Raw genomic sequence first — 23,141 nt, 5'->3', positions numbered from 1 at the left:
TCGACCTTCCAAAGTGCTTACAGACATGATACCCAGCCTACGCTATCATTTTGACCATACTTCAAATGGACTTAGCAAATCCAGACACTCTTGAGCATGTGAGAAAACATACTAACTTATGAGAAAGAATCTCATTTCTAAAATATGAATATGCCTAGATTTTTGTCTTTTAGCCCTAGGTATTATTCTGATTAATAAATGGAAAGGACGGTGTTTCTTACCTGATGTCCACACATAAGACTTTGAGAGGCCATCATGATGGCTTTCATTCCTGAAGCACAAACTTTGTTTATGGTGGTGCATGGAGTAGAAATAGGTAAGCCTAAAACCAATATAAGTCACTTTTGAAAAACAGATACTCAAACACAACTGCAGAACTTAATAGAGCATGTTACTATAAACTGCAACATTTCTTCTGCCAATATAACTACAAATTATATCGTGCATTTAATATTTCATTTAAGCTTAAATAACCTTCATTTTGCCATTTTATACTTTTTTTTTTTTTTTTTTTTTTGAGACGGAGTCTCACTCTGTCCCCCAAGCTGGAGTGCAGTGGCGCGATCTTGGCTCACTGCAAGCTCCACCTCCCGGGTTCACACCATTCTCCTGCCTCAGCCTCCCGAGTAGCTGGGACTACAGGTGCTCGCCACCACGCCCAACTAATTTTTTGTATTTTTAGTAGAGACAGGGTTTCACTGTGTTAGCCAGGATGGTCTCAATCTCCTGACCTCGTGATCCACCCGCCTCGGCCTCCCAAAGTGCTGGGATTACAGGCGTGAGCTGTAGCCCAGCCTTTTTTTTTTTTTTTTTTCTTTCAGACAGAATCTCACTCTGTCGCCCAGGTTGGAGTGCAATGGTGCAATCTTGGCTCACTGCAACCTCCGCCTCCTGGGTTCAAGCGATTCTCCTGCCTCAGCCTCCCAAGTAGCTGGGATTAGTGCACCACCACACCTGGCTAATTTTTGTATTTTTAGCAGAGACGGGGTTTCACCATGTTGGCCAGGATGGTCTCCATCTCTTGACCTCGTGATCCGCCTGCCTCGGCCTCCCAAAGTGCTGGGATTACAGGCGTGAGGCACCGCACCCAGCTCCTTTTACACATTTTAAGTATAAAAGCAAAAAAGTCTTCCAGGTACCTGCACCCAATACTGCCTGCCTTGTAGGAGCTTGTCCTTCACCTCCTTGTAGAACATTACCCATGTATGCTTCTTTCACTTCTTCTTTTGGAATCCCTTTATTAAAAAAAAAAAGTCAAAAAGGCATTTAATTCAATGTAATAATCAGTGATTACCTAATAAGGTAGGTGACATTACACAATAGGAATGGTTTCTTTTTTTTTGTCAGTTTTGAGTTTCAGTCTAAACTGTATAATACAAAGACTTCTTTACAAGGGAAAGCAGAAATGTAGGCATTAAGTTATTTCTAAGTGTTACATACATAGTTAATGCAAAATAAATATCTTTTCCATGGAATCTTTTTGCTCCCTTAACACAAAAAGCCAAGTAACTACTGACCTGCCTTTTCAATGGCTCCCTGAATTGCAATGGAACCAAGTTTAGTGGCTGGCAGCAAGGAAAGGCTGCCTAAAAAAGATCCAATGGGTGTTCTTGTAGCACTTACTATGACCACTTCCTGGCAAGACACAAGATGGTAAAAATTATAGGTATTTTACCCAAATCATATTTCATTAAATAAACATAAATATATTATCAAAAAAACACTTCTATGAATGAGTCATCAAAAATTAATCTCAATAGTTGAACAGCTGTCAAGATAATCAGTTCAATGCTAGTGCTTTATGATTTAAGACCTTATAGAAACCAACTCTAAAACAGATGTAGATCCTTCCCAGTTCTCTACAGGAGGTTTGAGGACAGAAGCTTAAGTTTCCTTTCTATTCCTCAGTCAAAATTAAAGAAATGGTCACTGTACCTTGTTTTTTTGTTTGTTTTTGTATTTTTGTTTTTGAGACAGGGTCTTGCTCAGCTGCCCAGGCTGGAATGCAGTGGCACAATCATAGTTCATTGCAGCTCAAACTCCTCAGCTCAAGCAATCCTTCTGCCTCAGCCTACCAAAGTGCTAGGATTAAGGGTATGAGCCACCACATTCAGCCACTTGACTCTTGTTAACTGCATAATAAACAACTCTAAGAGGGTCCCTTACTGAAAGGAACTCTGGCTAGGAATCAAGACCTGTATCCTAGGTGGGGCAATACCACTTAACTAGGACAGAGCCAGGGCCAGAATTTCTTTTTTTATATGTAATTTGAGATGGAGTCTCACTGTGTCACCCAGGCTGGAGTGCAGTGGTGTGATCTTGGCTGACTGCAACCTCTGCCTCCCGGGTTCAAGTGATTCTCCTGCCTTAGCCTCCTGAGTAGCTGGGATTACAGGCATCTGCAACCACACCCAGCTAATTTTCGTATTTTTAATAGAGATGGGGTTTTGCCATGTTGGCCAGGCTGGTCTTGAACTCCTAACCTCAGGTGATCCATGCACTTTGGCCTCCCAAAGTGCTGGGATCACAGGCATGAACCACTGTGCCCAGCCAGAGCCATAATTTCTTTTTTCTTTTTTTTTTTTTTTGAGATGGAGTTTTGCTCTGTTGCCCAGGCTAGAGTGCAGGCACCTGATCTCAACTCACTGCAAGCTCCGCCTCCCAGATTCACGCCATTCTCCTGCCTCAGCCTCCCGAGTAGCTGGGACTACAGATGCCCGCCACCATGCCCAGCTAATTTTTTGTATTTTTAGTGGAGATGGGGTTTCACCGTGTTAGCCAGGATGGTCTCGATCTCCTGACCTCGTGATCCATCTGCCTCGGCCTCCCAAAGTGCTGGGATTACAGGCGTGAGCCATCGCACCCGGCCCAGGCCCATGATTTCTTAAACAGTTAAGACAATAATATGAACATTAAGCAAAAGAAGATAAAAGCTCTCTTCAATACTATAAAACAGCACTATGACAGTTCTCTCCTTACACTTGTCTTCCACAATCTCCTATTAAGTTTAGAGATAAATAACAGAATGGTTGCTTAGATTTTGATAGAAGATCTTAACTAAGTCATTTTAGTGACCCTTACAAAACAAAGAGAGACTCCTCAGAAGGTCCTAGGAGATGCTGTAATGGCCCTCCTTGTCTAATTCCCAGCTGGTCCACTCCCTCTCTTCTAGGATCTTCTATACAGTCTCTGCTTGTATCACACACAGTACAATGGGAGTCCCTGTGAGTAAAAGAAGAACACTGCCCAGTTCTAGAGGGAATGTTGTTTTGTAGCAGACTATAAGGAAGCAACAAACATTGGCAGAGACTAACTGAAATGTTTTTCTATTATAGTCATCTACTTTAACTGAATATTTGAATAGTTAGCTATTCCTAACTGTTACATAATCCTGCTTTGACTTTCACATGTACCCAAATCACAAGTATATGCATTTTTATTGACATTTCCTTTAAATTCTGGAAATTTTAAAGCACAATTTAAATTACTTACCTTCAAAGTGGGTTTTGATACATAACTCCGTTCCACATATCTTATTTCCTGTAATATAAATATTTATAATGTTATAATGTAAAAAATATTAAACTATATCATTTTATATTTCTCAGTGATAAGGTTATAGTGGTTTCTTCCTGCATCCTTATGCTTTTATTTCCAAGATTTTTGTGGTCAGAATATATCACTTTTAACAATTAGAAAAAAATGGCTGCTTTATAATAAACTTTTCTGATTAACTATTCATTGGAAATGTACGTTTTAACTCCTAAGTTTACTATCTTAAAATTTCTAAGTCTTGGCCGGGCGTGGTGGCTCATGCCTGTAATCCTAGCATTTTGGGAGGCCAACGGGACGGATCACCTGAGGTCAGGAGTTCAAGACCAGCCTGGACAACATGGTGAGACCCAGTCTCTACTAAAAATATAAAAGTTAGCCCAGCATTGTGGCACATGCCTGTAATCCCAGCTACTCCAGAGGCTGAGGCAGGAGAATAGCTTGAACCCAGGAGGCAGAGGTTGCAGTGAGCCAAGATTCCGGGACTACACTCCAGCCTTGGCAACAAAGCAAGACTCTGTCTCCAAAAAAAAAAAAAAAATTCCAAGTCTTTCTTAAATATAGCTTTCTAAAATGTAGTTTTGAGTTAAAGCTAGGTTCTAAATTATTTAGTCTTAGAATCTAACAAGAATTTTCATTTTTTAAGATTGTTTTCAAGTAAAACTTGCTGTTTCTCCCTATCCACTTCCAACAATGGTCTTTGATTTATATGAGACAAACACATCTCATATAAATATGACCTATAATAGCAGATAAATTATTTCTTAAAAAAGGAAAGAGTAAACATCTTGCCCCTACTACTTCTCAGTTCTTTCCACACTTCTTAGGAACAAATGTCAACAGTAGGCCGGGCAAGTGGCTCACGCCTGTAATCCCAACACTTTGGAAGGCTGCGGTGGGCATATCACTTGAGGTCAGGAGTTAGAGATCAGCCTGGCCAACTTGGCGAAAAAACCCCGTGTCTACTAAAAATACAAAAATTAGCCAGGCGTGGTAGCGGGCGCCTGTAATCCCAGCCACTCAGGAGGCTGAGGCAGGAGAATTGCTTGAACCCAGGAGGCGGAGGTTGCAGTAAGCCAAGATCACGCCACTGCACTCCAGCCTGGGAGACAAGAGTGAAACTCCATAATAAATAGATTAATTAATTAATTCTGACAACGCAGGACACAATTCAGAGACCTACTAATCTGAAATTAGACTATCAGTAGCTGGGCGCAGTGGCTCATGCCTGTAATCCCAGCACTTTGGAGGCTGAGGCGGGTGGATCATGAGGACAGGAGTTCAAGACCAGCCTGACCAACATGGTCAAACCCCATCTCTACTAGAAATATAAAAGTTAGCTGGGTGTGGCGGTCCATGCATGTAAGCCCAGCAACTCAGGAGTCTGAGGCAGGAGAATCACTTGAACCTGGGAGGCAGAGCTTGCAGTGAGCCGAGATCACGCCACTGTACTCCAGCCTGGGCAACAGAGTGAGTCTCAAAAAATGATAATAAATTAAAAAAATAATAATTTAAAAACTTACAAAAAAAAAAAAGTTCCTACTTGTGGTAAACATGCCGGTCACTGCCTCTCCAAACACATGTCTTTCTCAAAGGGCAACCCTAAGTACTTACAAGGTGACTCCCCTGCCTCTGGCCAGAGCTGATGGGATCAAGAATGGAATGGACTCACCCAAGCTAGCACCCGGAGAGACTGGGTCAGTTGGATGACGGTGGGGACTGGGACTGAAAAGTCAAAAGGGGCTGGAGCTGACCAGCCAATGCCACAGAAAAGCAGCAGTTAGAACAGAGAAAAGCCATGAATATGCTGAGAAGCAAAAGAATGCAACATATATACTCAGAGACAGGAGAAATAGACCATGGCACACCACAAGAGGCAAAAGATGGCTTTGGTTAGTGATTTTCTAGCTTGGGTTCTGGCAGGGTCAGTTGCACTTTATTTTGTTTAAAAATTTTCATATATAAAAATAAAAAACCAGAACTCCTGGACTCAAGCAATCCTCCTGCCTCAGCCTCCCAAGTAACTGCGACTACAGGCACATATCCCTGTACCCAGCCAGCTGCACTTTATTTCCTATCCTTGGATGTCCTAGTGCTTGCCCATTGTATCTCTTCAAAAAGTCCCCTTTCTGAAGACTCCTTAAAGAACTAAAACTAGAACTACCATTTGATGCAGCAATTCCACTACTGGGTATCTACCCAGAGGAAAAGAAGTCATTATACGAAGGCCATGCACAGTGGCTCATGCCTTTAATCCCAGCACTTTAGGAGGCTGAGGCGGGCGGATAATGAGGTCGGGAGTTCAAGACCAGCCTGGCCAACATGGTGAAACCCCAACTCTACTAAAAATACAAAAATTAGCTGGACGTGGTGGCACACATCTGTAATCCCAGCTACTCGGGAAGCTGAAGCAGGAGAATCACTTGAACCCAGGAGGCAGAGGTTGCAGTGAGCCGAGATCACGCCACTGCATTCCAGCCTGGGCGATAGAGCAAGACTCCATCTCAAAAAAAAAAAGTCATTACACGAAAAAGACACTTGCACACGCATGTTCATAGCAGCACAATTTGCAATTGCAAAAATATGGAACCAGCCCAGATGCCCATCAATCAACAAGTGGATAAAGCAAATGTGGTATATATACCATGGAATACTACTCAGCCATAACAAGGAATGAAATAATGGCATTCACTGCAACCTGGATGGAATTGGAGACTATTATTCTAAGTGAAGTAACTCAGGAATGGAAACACCAAACAGCATATGTTCTCACTCATAAGTGGGAGCTGCGCTATGAGGACACAAAGGCATAAGAATGATACAGTGGACTTTGGGGACTCAGGGGAAAGGCGGGGGGTGGGGGTGAGGAATAAAAGACTACACATTGGTTTACAGTGTATACTGCTCGGGTGATGGGTGACCAAAATATCAGATATCACCACTAAAGAACTTATTCATATCATCCAACACCACCTGTTCCCAAAAGCCTGTTGAAATAAAAATTAAATTTTAAAAGTCCCCTTTCTACTTAGCTAGTTTGTTCCTTGTTTACTAAGCCACTTCTCTTCTTTCAAGCTTCTGGTCCAGTTTAATGGAATCTTCCCTGGTTCTCTCCACTTTATTCTGGATCCCATTTCCAGTTGCCTTTTCAAAGATGGCACAGTTATCCCTTCCTTCTCCTCTACATCATTCACCCCTTTTACTTCTGGATAATTCCATAAGCATACAAACAGGCTCTGATTCCCCCCACCTAAAAAACAAAGTAAAAACAAATAAATGTCTCTTGACCCACATTCCCACTGAGCTTTCACCTCATTTCTTTTTGAAAAAAGGCTGGAGTGCAGTGGTACGATCTCAGCTCACTGCAACCTCTGCCTCCCAGGTTCAAGTAATTCTCCTGCCTCAGCCTCCCGAGTACCTGGGACTACAGGCATGCACCACCACGCCCGGCTAATTTTTGTATTTTTAGTAGAGACAGGGTTTCACCATGTTGGCCAAGGCTGATCTTGAACTCCTGACCTCAGGTGATCCGCCTGCCTCGGCCTCCCAAAGTGCTGGGATTACAGGCATGAGCCACTGCACATGGCCTCACCTTACTTTAGTTCTCTTTGGCAAGAAAGGTTCTCCAGGTTACCTACAATGTCTATTTGCTTGTCCTCACCTCCTCTTTACAGTTCAACCCACTCAGATCAGGATTTTATTTCTGCCAGTTTACCACTGTTGGTTCTGAGCAACATCAACAATGTCTGTGTAGCAAAATCCAACTCGCTACAATTGTCTCACTTAACCTTTTAACACATCAGCAAGATTGGGCTCACCTTTCTTTGAGAAATATGCTGAGCAGTTAAGAGCCTGGGCTTACCAGCTCAGTATTCTTTGTTTGTTTGTTTTGTAGAGACAGAGTCTCACTATCTTACCAGGCTGGTCTCAAACTCCTGGGCTCAAGCGATCCTCCTGCGTTGGCCTTCCAAAGTGCTGGGATTACAGGCGTGAGCCACTGTGCCCTGCAAGCTGAGTATTTTTGAGCAAGTTACTTAGACACACTTACCTTGGTTTTCTTAAATACCCTCCACAGGCTGTTATGAGAATAAAATGAGGTAGTATGTATAATACACTGCAGAAACCCTTCCTTGTCTTGGCTTCCATTATAAACGTGGACTCCTTCCTACCTCATTAGTCATATTTACCTCAGTCTCCTTTACTATCTCATCTTCCCCTTCCAACCTCCAAGTGCTGAATGTCCCAGGGCTTTGTTCCAGGCCTCTTTTAATTTAACTTCACTATATCCTTAGTTATATCCAGTCCCATGGCTTTAAAAAGCATTTATGAGGCCGGGCACAGTGGCTCACGCCTGTAATCCCAGCACTTTGGGAGGCCAAGGCAGGCGGATCACGAGGTCGGGAGATAGAGACCATCCTGGCTAACACGGTGAAACTCCATATCTACTAAAAATACAAAAACAAAATTAGCCAGGCGTGGTGGCGGGCACCTGTAGTCCTAGCTATTTGGGAGGCTGAGGTGGGAGAATGGTGTGAACCCGGGAAGTGGAGCTTGCAGTAAGCCAAGATCACGCCACTGCACTCCAGCCTGGGTGACAGAGTGAGACTCTGTCTCAAAAAAAAAAAAAAAAAAAAAAAAAAAAAAAGGCTTCTATGTGCTGATGATTTTCCAAATATCTATCTCCAACCCTGACCTTTCAATTGACCACCAGACTCACACCCAAGCGCCAACCTGACAGCTGCAGGTGAATGTCCAAATCATAGCTCTCAATTTCCAACCCTAGAGAACCTGTTTGTGAGGCTGAGGGGGGCGGATCACGAGGTCAGGAGTTGACCAGCCTGGCCAACATGCTGAAACCCCGTCTCTACCAAAAAAAAAAAAAAAAAAATTAGCAGGGCGTGGTGGCACGCGCCTGTAATCCCAGCTACTCCAGAGGCTGAGGCAAGAGAACTGCTTAAACCCGGGAGGTAGAGGTTGCAGTGAGCTGAGATTGCGCCATTGCACTCCAGCCTGGGTGACAGAGCAAGACTCCATCTCAAAAAAAAAAAAAAAAAAAAAAAGAAAACCTGTTTGTTGCCGGTATTCTCAGGTGCTCAAGCCAAAATCACCCTTCATCTTCCCTTTATTGCAATCCCTAAAATCCAGATACTGTGAACAGCATCCAAAACATAACTAAATTCGTCCACTCTGCCTCATGTCTACTGCTGCCACCTAGTCCAAGCCACCATCTCTTGTTCCTATTAATGGTCTTCTACCTAGTTCCCTGCCTCCCCTGACACCTCTCTACAGTCCCTCCAGCTTTGAAAAATGTAAATCAGATCATATCACTCTACTGCTTAAAATAATTTAACGGCTTTTCATTGCTCTTGGAATTATATACAAATTCTTTACCTCATCCTCCAAGGCCCTGCATGATCTGGCTCTAGGTTTTCTCTCCAAATTTACATCACTCTTGCTCTGTGCCAGCCACTGGCATCTCTTTGTTCTAAACCCTATCCCGATACCTCAAGGTCTCTGCAGTGTGCCTCTGCCAGTAATAGTCTCCTCAGGCCGGGCCTAGTGGCTCACGCCTATAATCCCAGCCCTTTGGGAGGCCGAGGCAGGTGGATCACTTGAGATTAGAAGTTTGAGACCAGCCTGGCCAACATGGTGAAACCCCGTGTCTACTAAAAATACAAAAATTAGCCAGGTGTGGGGGTGGGCACCTGTAGTCCCAGCTACTTGGGAGGTTGAGGTGGGAGAATCGCTTGAATCCAGGAGGCCGAAGTTTCAGTGAGCCGAGATCGCGCCGCTGCCCTGTAGCCTGTGCAACAGAGTGTGATCCTGTCTCCAAAAAAATCAAAAACAAAACAAAACAAAAAGTCTTCCCAGCTCTCCATGGCTGGCTCATTTTTATTCTTCATGTCTTTTCTTTTTTTTTTTTTTTTTAGACGGAGTCTCGCTTTGTCACCCAGGCTGGAGTGCAGTGGCGCGATCTCGGCTCACTGCAAGCTCCGCCTCCCAGGTTCACGCCATTCTCCTGCCTCAGCCTCCCAGGTAGCTGGGACTACAAGCGCCCGCCACCACGCCTGGCTAATTTTCTGCATTTTTGTAGAGACAGGTTTTCACCTTGTTAGCCAGGATAGTCTTGATCTCCTGACCTGGTGATCTGCCCGCCTCAGCCTCCCAAAGTGTTGGGATTACAGGCGTGAGCCACCGCGCCCAGCCTATTCTTCATGTCTTTTCTAATGACACATTCCCAGAGTGGTCCACCCTAACTACTCTATTTAAAGTTACCCTCTACTTTTTCCTCTCTTTTATATGAATATCTTTATTTCCTTCAAAGCACCTCTTACACTGTAAGTATATGGTTCACATCTTTGTTTTATTATCCACCCCTCCAACATAATACAGGCTTCCTGATGGTGGGATGGTGTCTCTTGCTCACTGTTACATCCCTATGACTTAGCACAGTGCCTAGCGCTCCTTAAATATCAGAAACGAATGACAAAATTATAGTATGGTCAGGACACTGAACCATATAGTGTATAATAATACATGCTGAATGAACACAACCCATTAAGTTTTATCTACATAACACAATTATCTTTCAGGGAGGGCTCAGCCATGCCAGGCAGAGGTCAGCACTCCTATCTCAGCTTCCACAACGCCCGTGCACATTTACATTCTGATTGTTCCAGAATATATAATTTTGTAACCCTCAGGTGGCTTTTCTCCTCACTAGACTGTGAATTCCAAGAAGAGACTGATTTTATTTATTTTCTATCCCAGTGATGGCAGCAGACACAAAACAAATATTTGAAGACGGTCTGAAAGTTACCAATAACTCAGAGAAACAAAATTTCAGCTACAGTAAATGTTATGAAACCAGCAAAATTGATCATGAACTAGAGAGTAACTGACGGCCTACTTTACATGGGAGAGTCAAAAAAGGCCTTCTAGCAATGTTAATGGAGCTGAGAAATGAATGTTAAAGAGTCATCCTTGGAAAGATCCAGGAAAAGAACATTTGAGGCATCAGGAACACGTAGGACTAAGGCCACGAATTAGGAACAAACTTGGCACACATACTAAGTATAGAAAGAAAGGTCCTGTGGCAAAAGCAGAGTGAGCACGGCAGCAGCTGAGGCCACAGAACTAAGTAGGGCCCAGCAGATCATAAGGGTCTAGATTCTGGCCTATGGGCAATGACAAGCCACTGAAAGCTTTTATGTTATAAAAAGACCACTCTGGCTGCGGGGTAGAGAACTGAGTGTACTAGGGTAAGATTAGAAAAAGGGAAGGGGGCCAGGTGTGGTGGCTCACACCTGTAATCACTTTAGGAGGCTGTGGTGGGCAGATCATCAGAGGTGGATCACCTGGTGAGCTGGTCAGGAGTTCCAGCCCATCCTGACCAACATGGTGAAAGCCCGTCTCTACTAAAAATACAAAAAGTAGCGGGTGTGGTGGCACATGCCTGTAATCCCAGCTACTCAGGAGGTTGAGGCAGGAGAACTGCTTGAACCCGGGAGGCCAAGGTTGCAGTGAGCCAAGATCGTGCCACTGCACTCCAGCCTGGGCAACAAGAGCGAAAATTGATCTCAAAAAATAAAAAAGAAAGAAAGAAATTAGCAACAGGAAGGAAGTAGCATACAGGCTGTTAGGTCAAAGGGAAGAAGCAAGGTTACCAAAGCCAGGGGGTCAGGATCCCAGCAGAAGCGGGAACCACAAGAGAGACAGACACTGCCAGATACAGACAGACAGACAAATTATTCTGGCTTCTCCCTTCCTCCTATCTTCCAATCTTCCACCGGTGCCTTCCAGTGGCTACACCCAGCCAGAAGCCAGCTGATATTGGTCAGCCTACAGTAAGGCAGACAGAATAAGGGAGGGAAGATAAATGAATCTGGGAGCAAATAGGCCCAAGACTGGCACAATACAGGAATTTTTTTTTAAGTCTGAGTATTAAAAGAAGCTGAATAAAACTGGATCAAAACACAAAACAGTTTCAAGGAGGGAGTGGTCAATAGTGTCAAATACAGGATAAAGGTCAAGAAGAAAAAACTTGGGCTGAGCACAATGGCTCACACCTGTAATCCCAGCACCTTGGGAGGCCAGGAGTTCAAGACCAGCCTGGCCAACAGAACCAGACCCCGTGTCTACAAAAACTAAAATTAAAATAGATTTTAAAAAATAATTAAAAAACAAAGAAAAAGGAAATCACTGTATTTTTCAGCTTCAGTGGCAAAGAAATTTAACTGCAGAGAGTTAAGGAGAAATGGATGCAGAATACATGGTAGGTAATGAGTAAAGACCACTCCTTTGACCAGAGAGAGAAAAGTGATTAGAGCTAGAAAGGCAATGCGCTCCAATAAAGTCCATAAAGATTTGTTGACCATAAAAGAGACCTGGTAAGCAAAGGGAAAAGAGCCAATGTAATGAGAGGTCAAATTCCATTCTACAAAATAGCACAGACAACTGGAAATGCTGTTTATGGTTCAGTAAATGACCATTTAATTCAAGTGTCCAATACAACTGCTTCCTAGAGTTCAGTAATATGAATGTCACATATCATACATTACAGCATGTACAGGCTTATTTTTTTCATGAGGAGTATTTGTGTTTCATTGTAAGATGGTTTTTTTTAAGACGGAGTCTCACTCTGTTGCCCAGGCTGGAGTGCAGTGGCATGATCTCAGCTCACTGCAACCTTCCCCTCCTCCCGGGTTCAAGCGATTCTCCTGCCTCAGCCTCCCAAGTAGCTGGGATTACAGGCGCCTGCCACCACACCCAGCTAATTTTTTCTTTTCTTTTTTTTTTTTTTTTTTAATAGAGGTGGGGCTTCACCACGTTGGCCAGGCTGGTCTTGAACTCTTGACCTCAAATGATCTACCCACCCCGGCCTCCCAAAGTGCTGGGATTACTGGCATAAGCCACCTCAACCAGCCTGATTGTAAGATCTTAATTAAACCATAAATTAAGAAGGTTCTGAACTTTTTTTTTTTACATCTCTAGAGTACCTAGTTCACCTATGTCACCTAGTCAATACTGACTGAAACCCAAGATAACCTAATTACATTCTTGTGATTTCTCCACTCATCCCATGAGACTAACAAATAGGCTAAAAACTCATCTTCCCTGGAAACCTACGCCTTTTGACTTTTCTATTATTTCAGTCACCCAGGATCAATTTTAGACTCTTTCTTTTCCCTTGGCTTCGCACCCTCACTCCCTAATTGTCAAGTCCTAGACTGGTTCTTTCACAATCTCTTGCACAGCTCCTACCGCCAGCACCCTTGTGCAAGTAATGTTATTCTACGCCCAGACATAAGAACTAGAGTGACCTACCATTGCAACAAAAACAAACTTATCAACAGTCCCTACTTAACTAGGGTCAAGTCCATACTCTCACAACATAACTGGATCTCCAAGCTTATTGCCCCCAGCGACCTAGAAAACTCAAGCTTCACCAACCAACCCTGAAGGTCTCTACCTATTCCTGAGGCTTTGCCTGACAATCTGTGGTGCGTACTCCCTTGCTTACGCTTGTGGAGAATAAATTCTTTGAGACTCTGCCCCTGCTGTGTTCCCTAAACACAACGGTCAGAAGAGCGACAGCCCTTGGAACGCCCTCAGTATGTGAGCTTTGCTCATATGTCAAGTATAATTTATTGTATTATCTGAGTAGTCATTTGTTTTCCCTGATAAATTTCAGGCTGCTCCAAAAAACATCTGTTGATCACATGGTGCCCTCTCCCCTTGTATGCCCAATGATTATCTATTGTATTAAAAAAAAAAGGAACCTCTCCTGACAATAACGCACACAAATATGTTTTAAAGAAAATCTCGGGAGCAGCTGCACAGGCCTGCAAAGAGACTCTCCCCGATCCCACCGCTCAGGCCGGGCCAGCGCCAATCCTGGCGGTCCTGCCCGCCCAGACACGTGCCCTTGTTTGACACACCAGTAACGCTCATTAAGATGATTACGCCGAGACCTTGGAAGTAGAAACGCGCTGTAAAAATACGCGAGTTGTTATCGGAGCACTTAGGCGGTTTTTGGACCAGACCCCGTCGCGTGACTGTCCTGGGGCCTAAGCCGCGCGCCCAGGCCGCGGGAGCCGCAACGCCCGCGGGCTGGAAGCTTCCGAGGCGGGGACTCCTCGCATCCCGGGTCTGAGTGCTGTGGGGACGAACCCCGCTCACCTGCACCAGCCTCCGGAGCAGGGGGCTGCGGCTGCGGACGTCGCTGCGCAGAAGTGCCGCCAGCACAGCCATGGTCGCAGAGGGCTGAGTATCGGCTCCACAGGCGTAGACTAGCGGCCTCCTCCCCAACTCCGCACCCCTAGCGGCCCGGCGCGGGCACCGCCCATCCCGCCTCCTCCAATAGTCGCCTCTCAGTCGGCGGCGATTGGCCGGCAGCCAAGGGCGGGGCGGAGCGTGGCGCTGGGACACCGCAGCCTGGGCGAGGAAAGGTTGACGAGTGAAGGACGTGGATGGAGACGCTGGCACTGGGGTCAACGAGCACCTGACACGCTGCTGGTTCCCGTGTCCACCAAGTCTAACCTGCCGGGGCCGGTGGTTTATGTGTAATCCGAGCTTTTTCGATTTACTGAGCATGTTTCCCTTAGGCCTACCCAGCACAAACTCATGAAAATATTTTAGGAATTTTTTTTTTTTTTTTTTGAGACAGGGTCTCACTCTGTCACCCAGGTTGGAGTGCAGTGACGTGACCACAGCTCACTGTAATCTCGACCATCAGGGCTCAAGCGATCCTCCCTCCCCAGCCACCCCAGTAGCTGAGACTACAGGCGCAAGCCTCCACAACCAGATAATTTTTGTATTTTTTGTAGAGACGGGGTTTCACCATGTTGGCCAGACTGGTCTTGAACTCCTGGACTCAAGTGAGCCTCCTCCTCGGCCTCCCAAAGTGCTGGGATTACAGGCGCAGGCGACCACGCCCAGCAAATTGTTGTATTTTTTTTTTTCGTAGAGACTAGGTCTCCCTATGTCGCCTAGGCTGGTTGCTCACTCCTGGGCTCAAGCAGTCGGCCAGCCTCAGCCTCTTAAAGTGCTGGGATTACAGGCGTGAGCCATCACACCCAGCCGTGAAAATATTTTGAAGCAATCAAATTCCAGGCTCAGTCCAGATACAAATATGGGTAAAAAGGCCTCAGGTGATTCCAGTCCCCAACCTTCAACCACTCCAGCTGAGACCCCAGACATCATGGAGCAGAGACAAGCCATACCCACCATGCTGTCTGAATTCATGGTCCACAGAAACGAGAGAAAACAAATGGTTGTTATTTTAGGCCATTATGTTTTGGAGTACTTTTTTTTTTTTTTTTTTTTTTAAGATAGGGTCTCGCTCTTGTCACCCAGTCTGGAGTACAGTGGTGCAATCATATCTCACTGCAGCCTCAAACTCCTGGTCTCAGGGGATCCTCCTGTCTCTGCCTCCCGAGTAGCTAGGGGATCCTCTTGTCTCTGCGTCCCAAGTAGCTAAGTAGCTAGGACTACAGGCATGCTCCACCATGCTAATTTTTTTAATTTTTATTTTATATAGAGAAGGGGTCTTGCTATGTTGCCCAGGCTGGTCTCAAACTCCTGGCCTTAAGAGATCTTCTGGCCTTGGCCTCCCAAAGCACAGATATTATAGGCATAAGCCACCTAAACAGGCCTGTTTGGGGGTAATTTTTTTTTTTTTTTTTTTTTTGAGACAGTCTCGCACTTGTCACCCAGGCGCGATCTTGACTCACGGCAACCTCTGCCTCCTGAGTTCGCCTCAGCCTCACGAGTAGCTGGGATTATAGGCGCACGCTGCCAAGCCTGGCTAATGTTTTGTATTTTAGTAGAGACGGGGTTTCACCATGTTGCCCAGAGGCTGGTCTCAAACTCCTGAGCTCACGCAATCCGCCCCCACTCGGCCTCCCAAAGTACTGGGATTACAGGCGTGAGCCACTGCACGCGGCCGGGGTAATTTTTTAATATAGCACCCTGTCTTTAATTTCCCCATCACTCCAGGTTTGTCCCTTAAAGTCCCCTGTGATTCCTGCACCGACAAGAACCTCTCTATTCTAAACAGCTCACCAAGGCTTACCTCCTTCCTTGGAATGTCACACTCACACCTTTCCCTTCTACCAGAGGCCAAAGACAAATATTTTTCATACTGGGCTGCTTCGAGAATTATTGAAAGGAAGTCATTACATTGTATGTCAGTGTTTAAACTTTGTGTGTGTGTGTGTGTGTGTGAGAGAGAGAGAGAGAGAGAAACAGATATTTCTAACTGAAAAAGTTGAATTGTTAAAGAAATGACTCAGAAAACTAAAGGTCTGGCCTCATAGAGATTACCAGTTGTGAGAGGCCAAAGCTGATGACTAGGGTATCACACAGTAAAAGATGACTGGTTAGGCTGGGCGTGGTCGCTCACGCCTGTAATCACAGCACTTTGGGAGGCCCAGGTGAGTGGATCATTTGGAGTCAGGAGTTAAAACCAGCGTGGCCAACATAGCAAAACCCCATCTCTACTAAAAATACAAAAATTAGCTGGGCATGGTAGTGGGCACCTGTAATCCCAGCTACTCAGGAGGCTGAGGCAGGAGAATTGCTTAAACCTGGGAGGTGGAGGTTGCAGTGAACTGAGATCACACCACTGCACTCCAACCTGGGCAACAGAATGAGACTGTGTCTCAAAAAAAGAAGAAAAAAAAAAAAGACTGGTTACATAGCTATGTACATAGTTCTTAATATGAACCAGTTCTTTCAGTTTAATTTTAATTCTCCCAAAAATTCACTGAATTAGGGAGCAGCATTATCCACATTTTCCAGAAGTTTGTCCAAGGGCACAAAGCTAGTAGTTAGTGACACAGTTGCAATTGGAATCTAGGCAGTCTGGTTGCTAGGTCTAGGCTTCTAGGCACTCACTACACTAGTTGTGTCTTAGGAGACACCTGCCCTAGGAGAAACCTAACTAGGAACATAGAAGTCAGCTGTAATTGGACAATTCTGCCATCAGAGGCACTACCAGGAAAAAGTGCCACTATGTTCATCAGGACAGCTTCTAGAGAAGTTCAGAGACATGTAGGAGCATTGAGGGGAGAAGAACAGTACATTTATTTCTGGAGCTACAGCAGGCAAGCTGCTCTTTAAAACTAAACTTCAAAAAAATAAGAGTAGCTTTATCACTAATATGAGCACCAGGCAAAAATGTAGCTAATAATTTCATTTAAGAATCTAGGACTTGGCCGGGCGCGGTGGCTCACACCTGTAATCCCAGCACTTTAGGAGGCCAAGGCAGGCGGATCACAAGGTCAGGAGATCGAGACCATCCTAACACGGTGAAACCCTGTCTCTACTAAAAATACAAAAAATTAGCTGGGCATGGAGGGGGGCACCTGTAGTCCCAGCTACCTGGGAGGCTGAGGCAGGACAGTGGCGTGAACCCAGGAAGCGGAGCTTGCAGTGAGCCAAGATCGTGTCACTGCACTACAGCCTGGGTGACAGAGCGAGACTCCGTCTCAAAAAAAAAGAAAGTGACTACATTAACATTTCTTCTGTGAAATAGAAATGGAGTGTTGGAATGAAAATTAAATACAATTAAGAGAATTATTTTTGTTTGTATTTTAAAATTTATTATTAGTAGTAGTAGTATTTTGGTAGACACAGGTTCTCACTATGTTGCCCAGGCTGGTCTCCAACTCCTGGGCCCAAGCAATCCTCCCTCAGTCTCCCAAAGTGCTGGGATTACAGGTGTGAGCCACCACACCTGGCCAAAGAAAAAATTTAAAAACATTTTTTGCATATCTGAATTTGTGGCTTTGGATTATCATTCCTGTCATAGCAGGCAATATAGTGTCTGGACAGATGTATTAATGAAGAGCTACTCAAAAAGTAGTTTATCTGGGATTTATTACATTTGTCAAGGAGATCTAGTCAATACCTCCATCTAGTGGCAAACTTGTAAGTGGAGACTTAGGTCTTGCAAAGTATTATTAAAATATTGATAAAATAAAGCCCCCTTTCTCTCTGAAATGTCCATGAGACCCAGAGTGGCTTTCTAGAAGTAGAAGTTAGTTTTAGGAATATTAGAGCAATATTTTCACAGCAGGAAACTAGTGGAAAAATAAAAACATTTAAGAAAAACTTGTGGGTATTATAATACAAAGATGTTTGATATTCATTTCCAAGTAAGTTCTTCTACAACGAACAACTTCTGTCAAACTTAGACTACTGGAATAACTCGTTGTACTAGGTTAAACAGTGTCCTTCCAAAAGATATGTTTGTTTAAGAGACAGGGTCTCTGGCCAGGTGTGGTGGCTCATGCCTGTAATCCTAGCACTTTGGGAGGCCAAGGAGGGCAGATCACCTGAGGTCAGGAGTTCCAGACCAGCCCGGCTAACATGGTGAAACCCTGTCTCTAGTAAAAATACAAAAAATTAGCTGGGTGTGGTGATGGGCTCCTGTAAGCCCAGCTGCTCAGGAGGCTGAGGCAAGAGAATCGCTTGAACCCAGGAGGTGGAGGTTGCAGTGAGTCGAGATCGTGCCACTGTACTCCAGCCTGGGCGACAGAGCAAAACTCTGTCTCTAAAAAAAAAGAAAGAGACAGAGCCTTGCTCTGTCACCCAGGCTGGAGTGCAGTGGTGCGATCATAACTCACTGCAGCCTCCTAAGCTCAAGTAATTCTCCTGCCTCAGCCTTCCAAGTAGCTAAGACTACATGTGTGTCACCATGCCCACCTAATTTTTATTTTTTGTAGAGATGGGGCACTCACATTTCCACCCACTTTCTCTTCAAGGCAATCTAGGCTTAGTCTATCATATGCCTCAAACTTCTTCCTCTGCCCATCACCCCAATCTATTAATAAAGGCACTTCCATGTTTGTGTATATTAATATGGCAGCACCCTACTTTTCAGTACCGAAATCTGTATTTGTTTCCTAAGATTGCAGCAGCAAATTACCACCAACTGGGTGGCTTAAAACAACAGAAATGTATTTTCTTACAGTTCTGGAGGCTGGAGTCCAAGATCCAGGTGTTGGCAGGATTGGTTCCTTCTGTGGGTTCTAAGGGAGAGTCTGTTCCATGCCTCTCTCCAAGATCGTGGTGGTTGTTGGAAATCCTTGGTATTCCTGGCTTTGTAGAGGCATCAGTCCAACCCCTGTCTTCTCCCCTGTGTGTGGCTTTTTCTCCACTCTTGCTATAAGGACACTGGTCATTGGATTTAGGGCCCATCCAAATCCAATTATGACCTCATCTTAATTTGATTACACCTGCAAGTTCTCTATTTCCAAATAGTCACATTCATAGGTACTGCGAGTTAATAAGACTCTAATATATCTGTTAGGGGCCAGGTGTGGTGGCTCAGGCCTGTAATCCCAGCACTTTAGGAGGTCAAGGCAGGAGGATGACTTGAGGCCAAGGGTTTGATACCAGCTTGGGCAACACAGTGAGACCCCCCCCCCCTCCCATCTCTATGAAAAAAATTTAAAAATTAGCCGGGGCCAGGCACGGTGGCTCATACCTGTAATCCCAGCACTTTGGGAGGCCAAGGCAGGAGGATGACTTGAAGCCAGGAGTTGGAAACCAGCCTGCTTACATTAAAATGCAAGTGGAAGGAGATAAATTGAGGTAGGAATTGTTACTGGATGGAATGTCTTAACTGTGAGTTGTCCAAGTTCTTGGTGTATTGAACAAAAAATTGAACAAAACACACTAACAAAGCAACAAAAGAACGGGCTAATGAAGGCACAGATTTATTGAAGAAGCAGAAGTACAATTCACAGGGTGGGAGTGGGCTTGGGCAAGTGGCTCAAGAGCCTCTTCAATTGGGGTTTTTATTAAGCTAAAGGAACCAAGCAACTCCCCTCAGTGCCCTTTAGAGGACTCCAATTGGCCACAGCCCATGAAGGATTGGCCTGTGACCAGAGGCTGATGTGGAGGCTTGGCACACAATCAGAGGCTGATGTGGAAACTTCTGTCTCATTATCACAGGAGCGAGGATGTGGCCTGTGTGCTGCCCAATTTTGCCTAGACCTGGCTGCACCTGCTGTTCTTTTGCTTCTGCCTTAACCCTTGATGACCTGAATTCCCTATTCTCCTGCCTCAGAATTGTTAAGCAAAAAGGAACCAGGACTTGATGATTTGGAAAATTCTCAGCCTAACTATACTGCCAAGGAGGAGAAGGTCTGGCCTGAAGAGTGTGTCTGGACAATAATTTGCTAAAGAGAGTTGTGTGACTTATGGATCCACTCAACCGTGTCAGCGAAGCCAGGAATAGAGTTGGGGTTATCCAGGAAAGTCTGTGGAGAACTTGAGAGTTCTAATGGTGTGCATCCCCATGACATCAACAGAAAACTGACAAGATTTTTGAGAATTTTATACCAGCAGAAATACTCCCAGCCTGGATGGAAAGGGACAGAGACAGAACAAATTGAAGGGAAAATGACTGACTCCCAGGGCAGAGCCATGGATACAGAGGCCAGAGAGGACGAAGCTATAGGTCCAGAGGCCCAGGCCAACTGCACCCCCTGGGCCCAGAGGCTGGATCGAGTCAAAGGGTCACTAAGGCCTTGAAAATGAATGTAGTTTTCCCTTTTGTGTTAAAACCTGTGTGAGACAGTGACCCCTTTAATTCCTTGCAAATTCTGCCTTTCATAATGGAAATGTCTGTCCTGTGCTTGCCTCATCGCAGTCCCTTTGTGCTGCTGTAACAGACATCTGATTATTACTGGGTAATTTATAAGTAATAGAAATTTACTACTCACAGTTCTGGAGGCTTGGAAGTCCATGATCAAGGTGCCAGCATTACGTGTCTGGTGAGGGCCTTCTTGCTACGTCCTCATGTAGCAGAAGAGCAGATGGGCAAAAGGGCACCTAAGCGGTTCCTTCCAGCCCTTTTGTAAGGCACCAATCCATTCATGAGGGCAGAGCCCTCGTGGCCTCATCTCCTAAGGGGCCCACCTCTTAATACCACAACAAGTTTCAACATGAATTTTGGAGGGGACACATTCAAACCATTGCACCCACCGTTGTATTTTGGAAGCAGATAACTTGTTTCCTAGTTTCACATGTCCACAGTTAGGAGAGGAATTTTGCCCTAGAATGTATCATATATCATACCTAGAGTCTCAGTGATACCTGGTTTGCATGATTTAGATAATGAGATTCGCAATGTTTGGAGTTGACTATACTTAGAGATTTTGGATTTATAGTTAATGCTGAAACAGGATTTTTGAGGATGTTGGGATAAGGCGAGTGTATTTTGCATGTGGGATGAATGTGAATTTTACGGGGCTAGAGGATTGACTGTACTGGGTTGAAGTGTTCCCCCCAAATTCACATCCACCAAAACGTCAGAATGTAACCTTGTTTGGAAACAGGGTCTTTGAAGGTGTGATTAGTTAAGATGAGGTCACACTGGTGTACACTGGCCATAAATCCAGTATGACTGGTGGTGTACTTATAAGAAGATGGACAAAAAGATGGCCTCGGGAAAGTGGAGGTAGGAACTGGCGCACTGCAACAATGAGTTACGGAATGCCACAGATGCTAGCAACCCCCAGAAGCCAGAAAAGGGCAAGAAAGGGCCCTTCCCTGGAGTCTTGAGAGAGAGAGAGAGACAGCGCAGTATAGTCCTGGCAACACCTCGATTTCGGACTTCCAGCCTCTAGAATTGTGAAACAATCAATCTATTGTTTTAGGCCACTCAATCTGTGGTACTTTGTTACAGCAACTCTAGAAAACTAATACTCATCCTGGAGAGATGCACATAGCTTTTCCTTATGTTTACTAGCTTATGCCATAAGACACTTCCTTCACTGAAATCCTGAGACAGGTACAAAGTGTCAACAGAGCTTCTTCAGTGGGCACACAGAAATGTTTGTACCCTCTGTATCAGAATAAGAAAATGATTATGATATAAACAGAAAGATGCAAAAGACAACAATAGAGTGTTCCTAAAAACCTTCATATGATTTATCCTGGGATTGTGAAAGCTGAAGATACCAGAATAGTCACTTTTGTGGGACCCAGACAAAATAGGGCCAGGAAGGAGGCACATGCATGCATGTCGGAGGTAAGAACTGCTTCCAAGGACTTATTAAAAACTGCTTCACACGCTTCATGCTTCTCCTGCTCTGATAAGGTTTTTCATTAAACATTCTTTAGGACTGCAATAATTCAAACAAGACATTCTCCAGAGGATACCTGCTCAGTAACAGCATCTCCGTCAATGAACTGATAACAACTCTGGCTTTGAACCTATGGAACCCATGGACTCTGTTTCTAAGCAGCTTATGAAAATCTTTTTTTGCTAATAAAATTTCCCCTTACACAGAACACACTGGATGTTTGCCATTAATGCATTACAGATTGTAATTTTTCTTTTATCCTCAAGTAAACTCAACATATTTAGAGAGAATTTTCTCTAGTGTTTTTGTTTTTCAGACAGTCTTGCTCTGTCACCCAGGCTGGAGTGCAATGGCATAATCTCCGCTCAATGTAACCTCCACCTCCCAGGTTCAAGCGGTTCTCCTGCCTCAGCCTCCAGAGTAGCTGGGAATACAGGTGCATGCCATCATGCCTGGCTAATTTTTTTTTTTTTTTTTTTGAGATGGAGTCTTGCTCTGTCACCCAGGCTGGAGTGCAGTGGCGCTATCTCGGCTCACTGCAAGCTCTGCCTCCCAGGTTCACGCCATTCTCCTGCCTCAGCCTCCCCAGCAGCTGGGACTACAGGGGCATGCCACCACACCCAGCTAATTTTTTTGTATTTTTAGTAGAGATGGGGTTTCACCGTGTTAGCCAGGACGGTCTCGATCTCCTGACCTTGTGATCCACCTGCCTCAGCCTCCCAAAGTGCTGGGATTACAGGCATGAGCCACCGCGCCTGGCCAATTTTTTGTATTTTTAGTAGAGATGGGATTTCACCGTGTTAGCCAGGATGGTCTCGATCTCCTGACCTCGTGATCTGCCCGCCTTGGCCTCCCAAAGTGCTGGGATTACAGGTGTGAGCCACTGCACCTGGCCTAGTGTCTTCTTTTGAAATGTTGACAGGATCTCTTAGAACAAAACAAAAACAAAAACAAAGATCCAAGAGGGTATTTTAGAAAGTTTTTTTTTTTTTTTTTTTTTTGAGAAAGGGTCTCACTCTGTCACCCAGGCAGGAGTGCAGTGGCGCGATCACTGCTCTCTGCAGCCTCAACCTCTCCCGCCCAAGTGATCCTCCCACCTCAGCCTTCGAGTAGCTGGGACTACAGGTGCATGCCAACACACCTGGCTACTTTTTGTATTTTTTGTAGAGATGGGTTTTCACCATGTCAGCTCAAACTCCTCGGCTCAAGTGAGTCTCCCACTTTGGCCTCCGAAGTGCAGGGATCACAGGTGTGAGCCACCACACCAGGCTAGGAAGTTCTTAAGTTCTTAAGTGTAAGACATTAGTCCTACTTGCCCAGAGAATGCCTTCAGACTCATTACATGTTCCTCTACTTTAGAAGATGATGTGGTCTATTCAACAATGATTCCCAAACCTATCAACTCAATTTCACAAATAGTGGGTCCATAATTAAGTGTAGAATTGTACTAGAAAGTGTGAGGAATTTAAAAATGATAAAAGTCTT

General features: G+C 44.8%; 1 protein-coding gene across 4 annotated transcripts in view; it reads right to left on the bottom strand.

Annotated features, from left to right (window-relative positions):
* ACAT1 (acetyl-CoA acetyltransferase 1) overlaps nucleotides 1-18,549 on the bottom strand; it is a 30,719-nt gene extending 12,170 nt beyond the window's left edge. The window contains exons 1-6 of one of the 4 annotated variants that reach the window (XM_063693505.1): nucleotides 13,494-13,632; nucleotides 7,470-7,563; nucleotides 3,493-3,540; nucleotides 1,518-1,635; nucleotides 1,140-1,235; nucleotides 222-322 (exon numbers count right to left, since the gene is read on the bottom strand). In XM_063693505.1, coding sequence (XP_063549575.1) covers nucleotides 222-322; nucleotides 1,140-1,203 — 165 coding nt within the window. In that variant the 5' untranslated portion in view covers nucleotides 1,204-1,235; nucleotides 1,518-1,635; nucleotides 3,493-3,540; nucleotides 7,470-7,563; nucleotides 13,494-13,632. Of the gene's footprint in view, nucleotides 1-221; nucleotides 323-1,139; nucleotides 1,236-1,517; nucleotides 1,636-3,492; nucleotides 3,541-7,469; nucleotides 7,564-13,493; nucleotides 13,633-13,734; nucleotides 14,009-18,530 lie in introns of those variants that run through there. The other 3 variants (XM_063693507.1, XM_031015900.3, XM_063693506.1) reach the window with 3 other exon arrangements.
* Nucleotides 18,550-23,141: the final 4,592 nt, after the last annotated feature.

The sequence above is a fragment of the Gorilla gorilla genome, chromosome 9, assembly GCF_029281585.2.
Source record: "Gorilla gorilla gorilla isolate KB3781 chromosome 9, NHGRI_mGorGor1-v2.1_pri, whole genome shotgun sequence".
Lineage (NCBI taxonomy): Eukaryota > Metazoa > Chordata > Mammalia > Primates > Hominidae > Gorilla > Gorilla gorilla.
The sequence above is the reverse complement of the archived record's forward strand: the minus strand, read 5'-3'. Positions and strand labels throughout refer to the sequence as shown.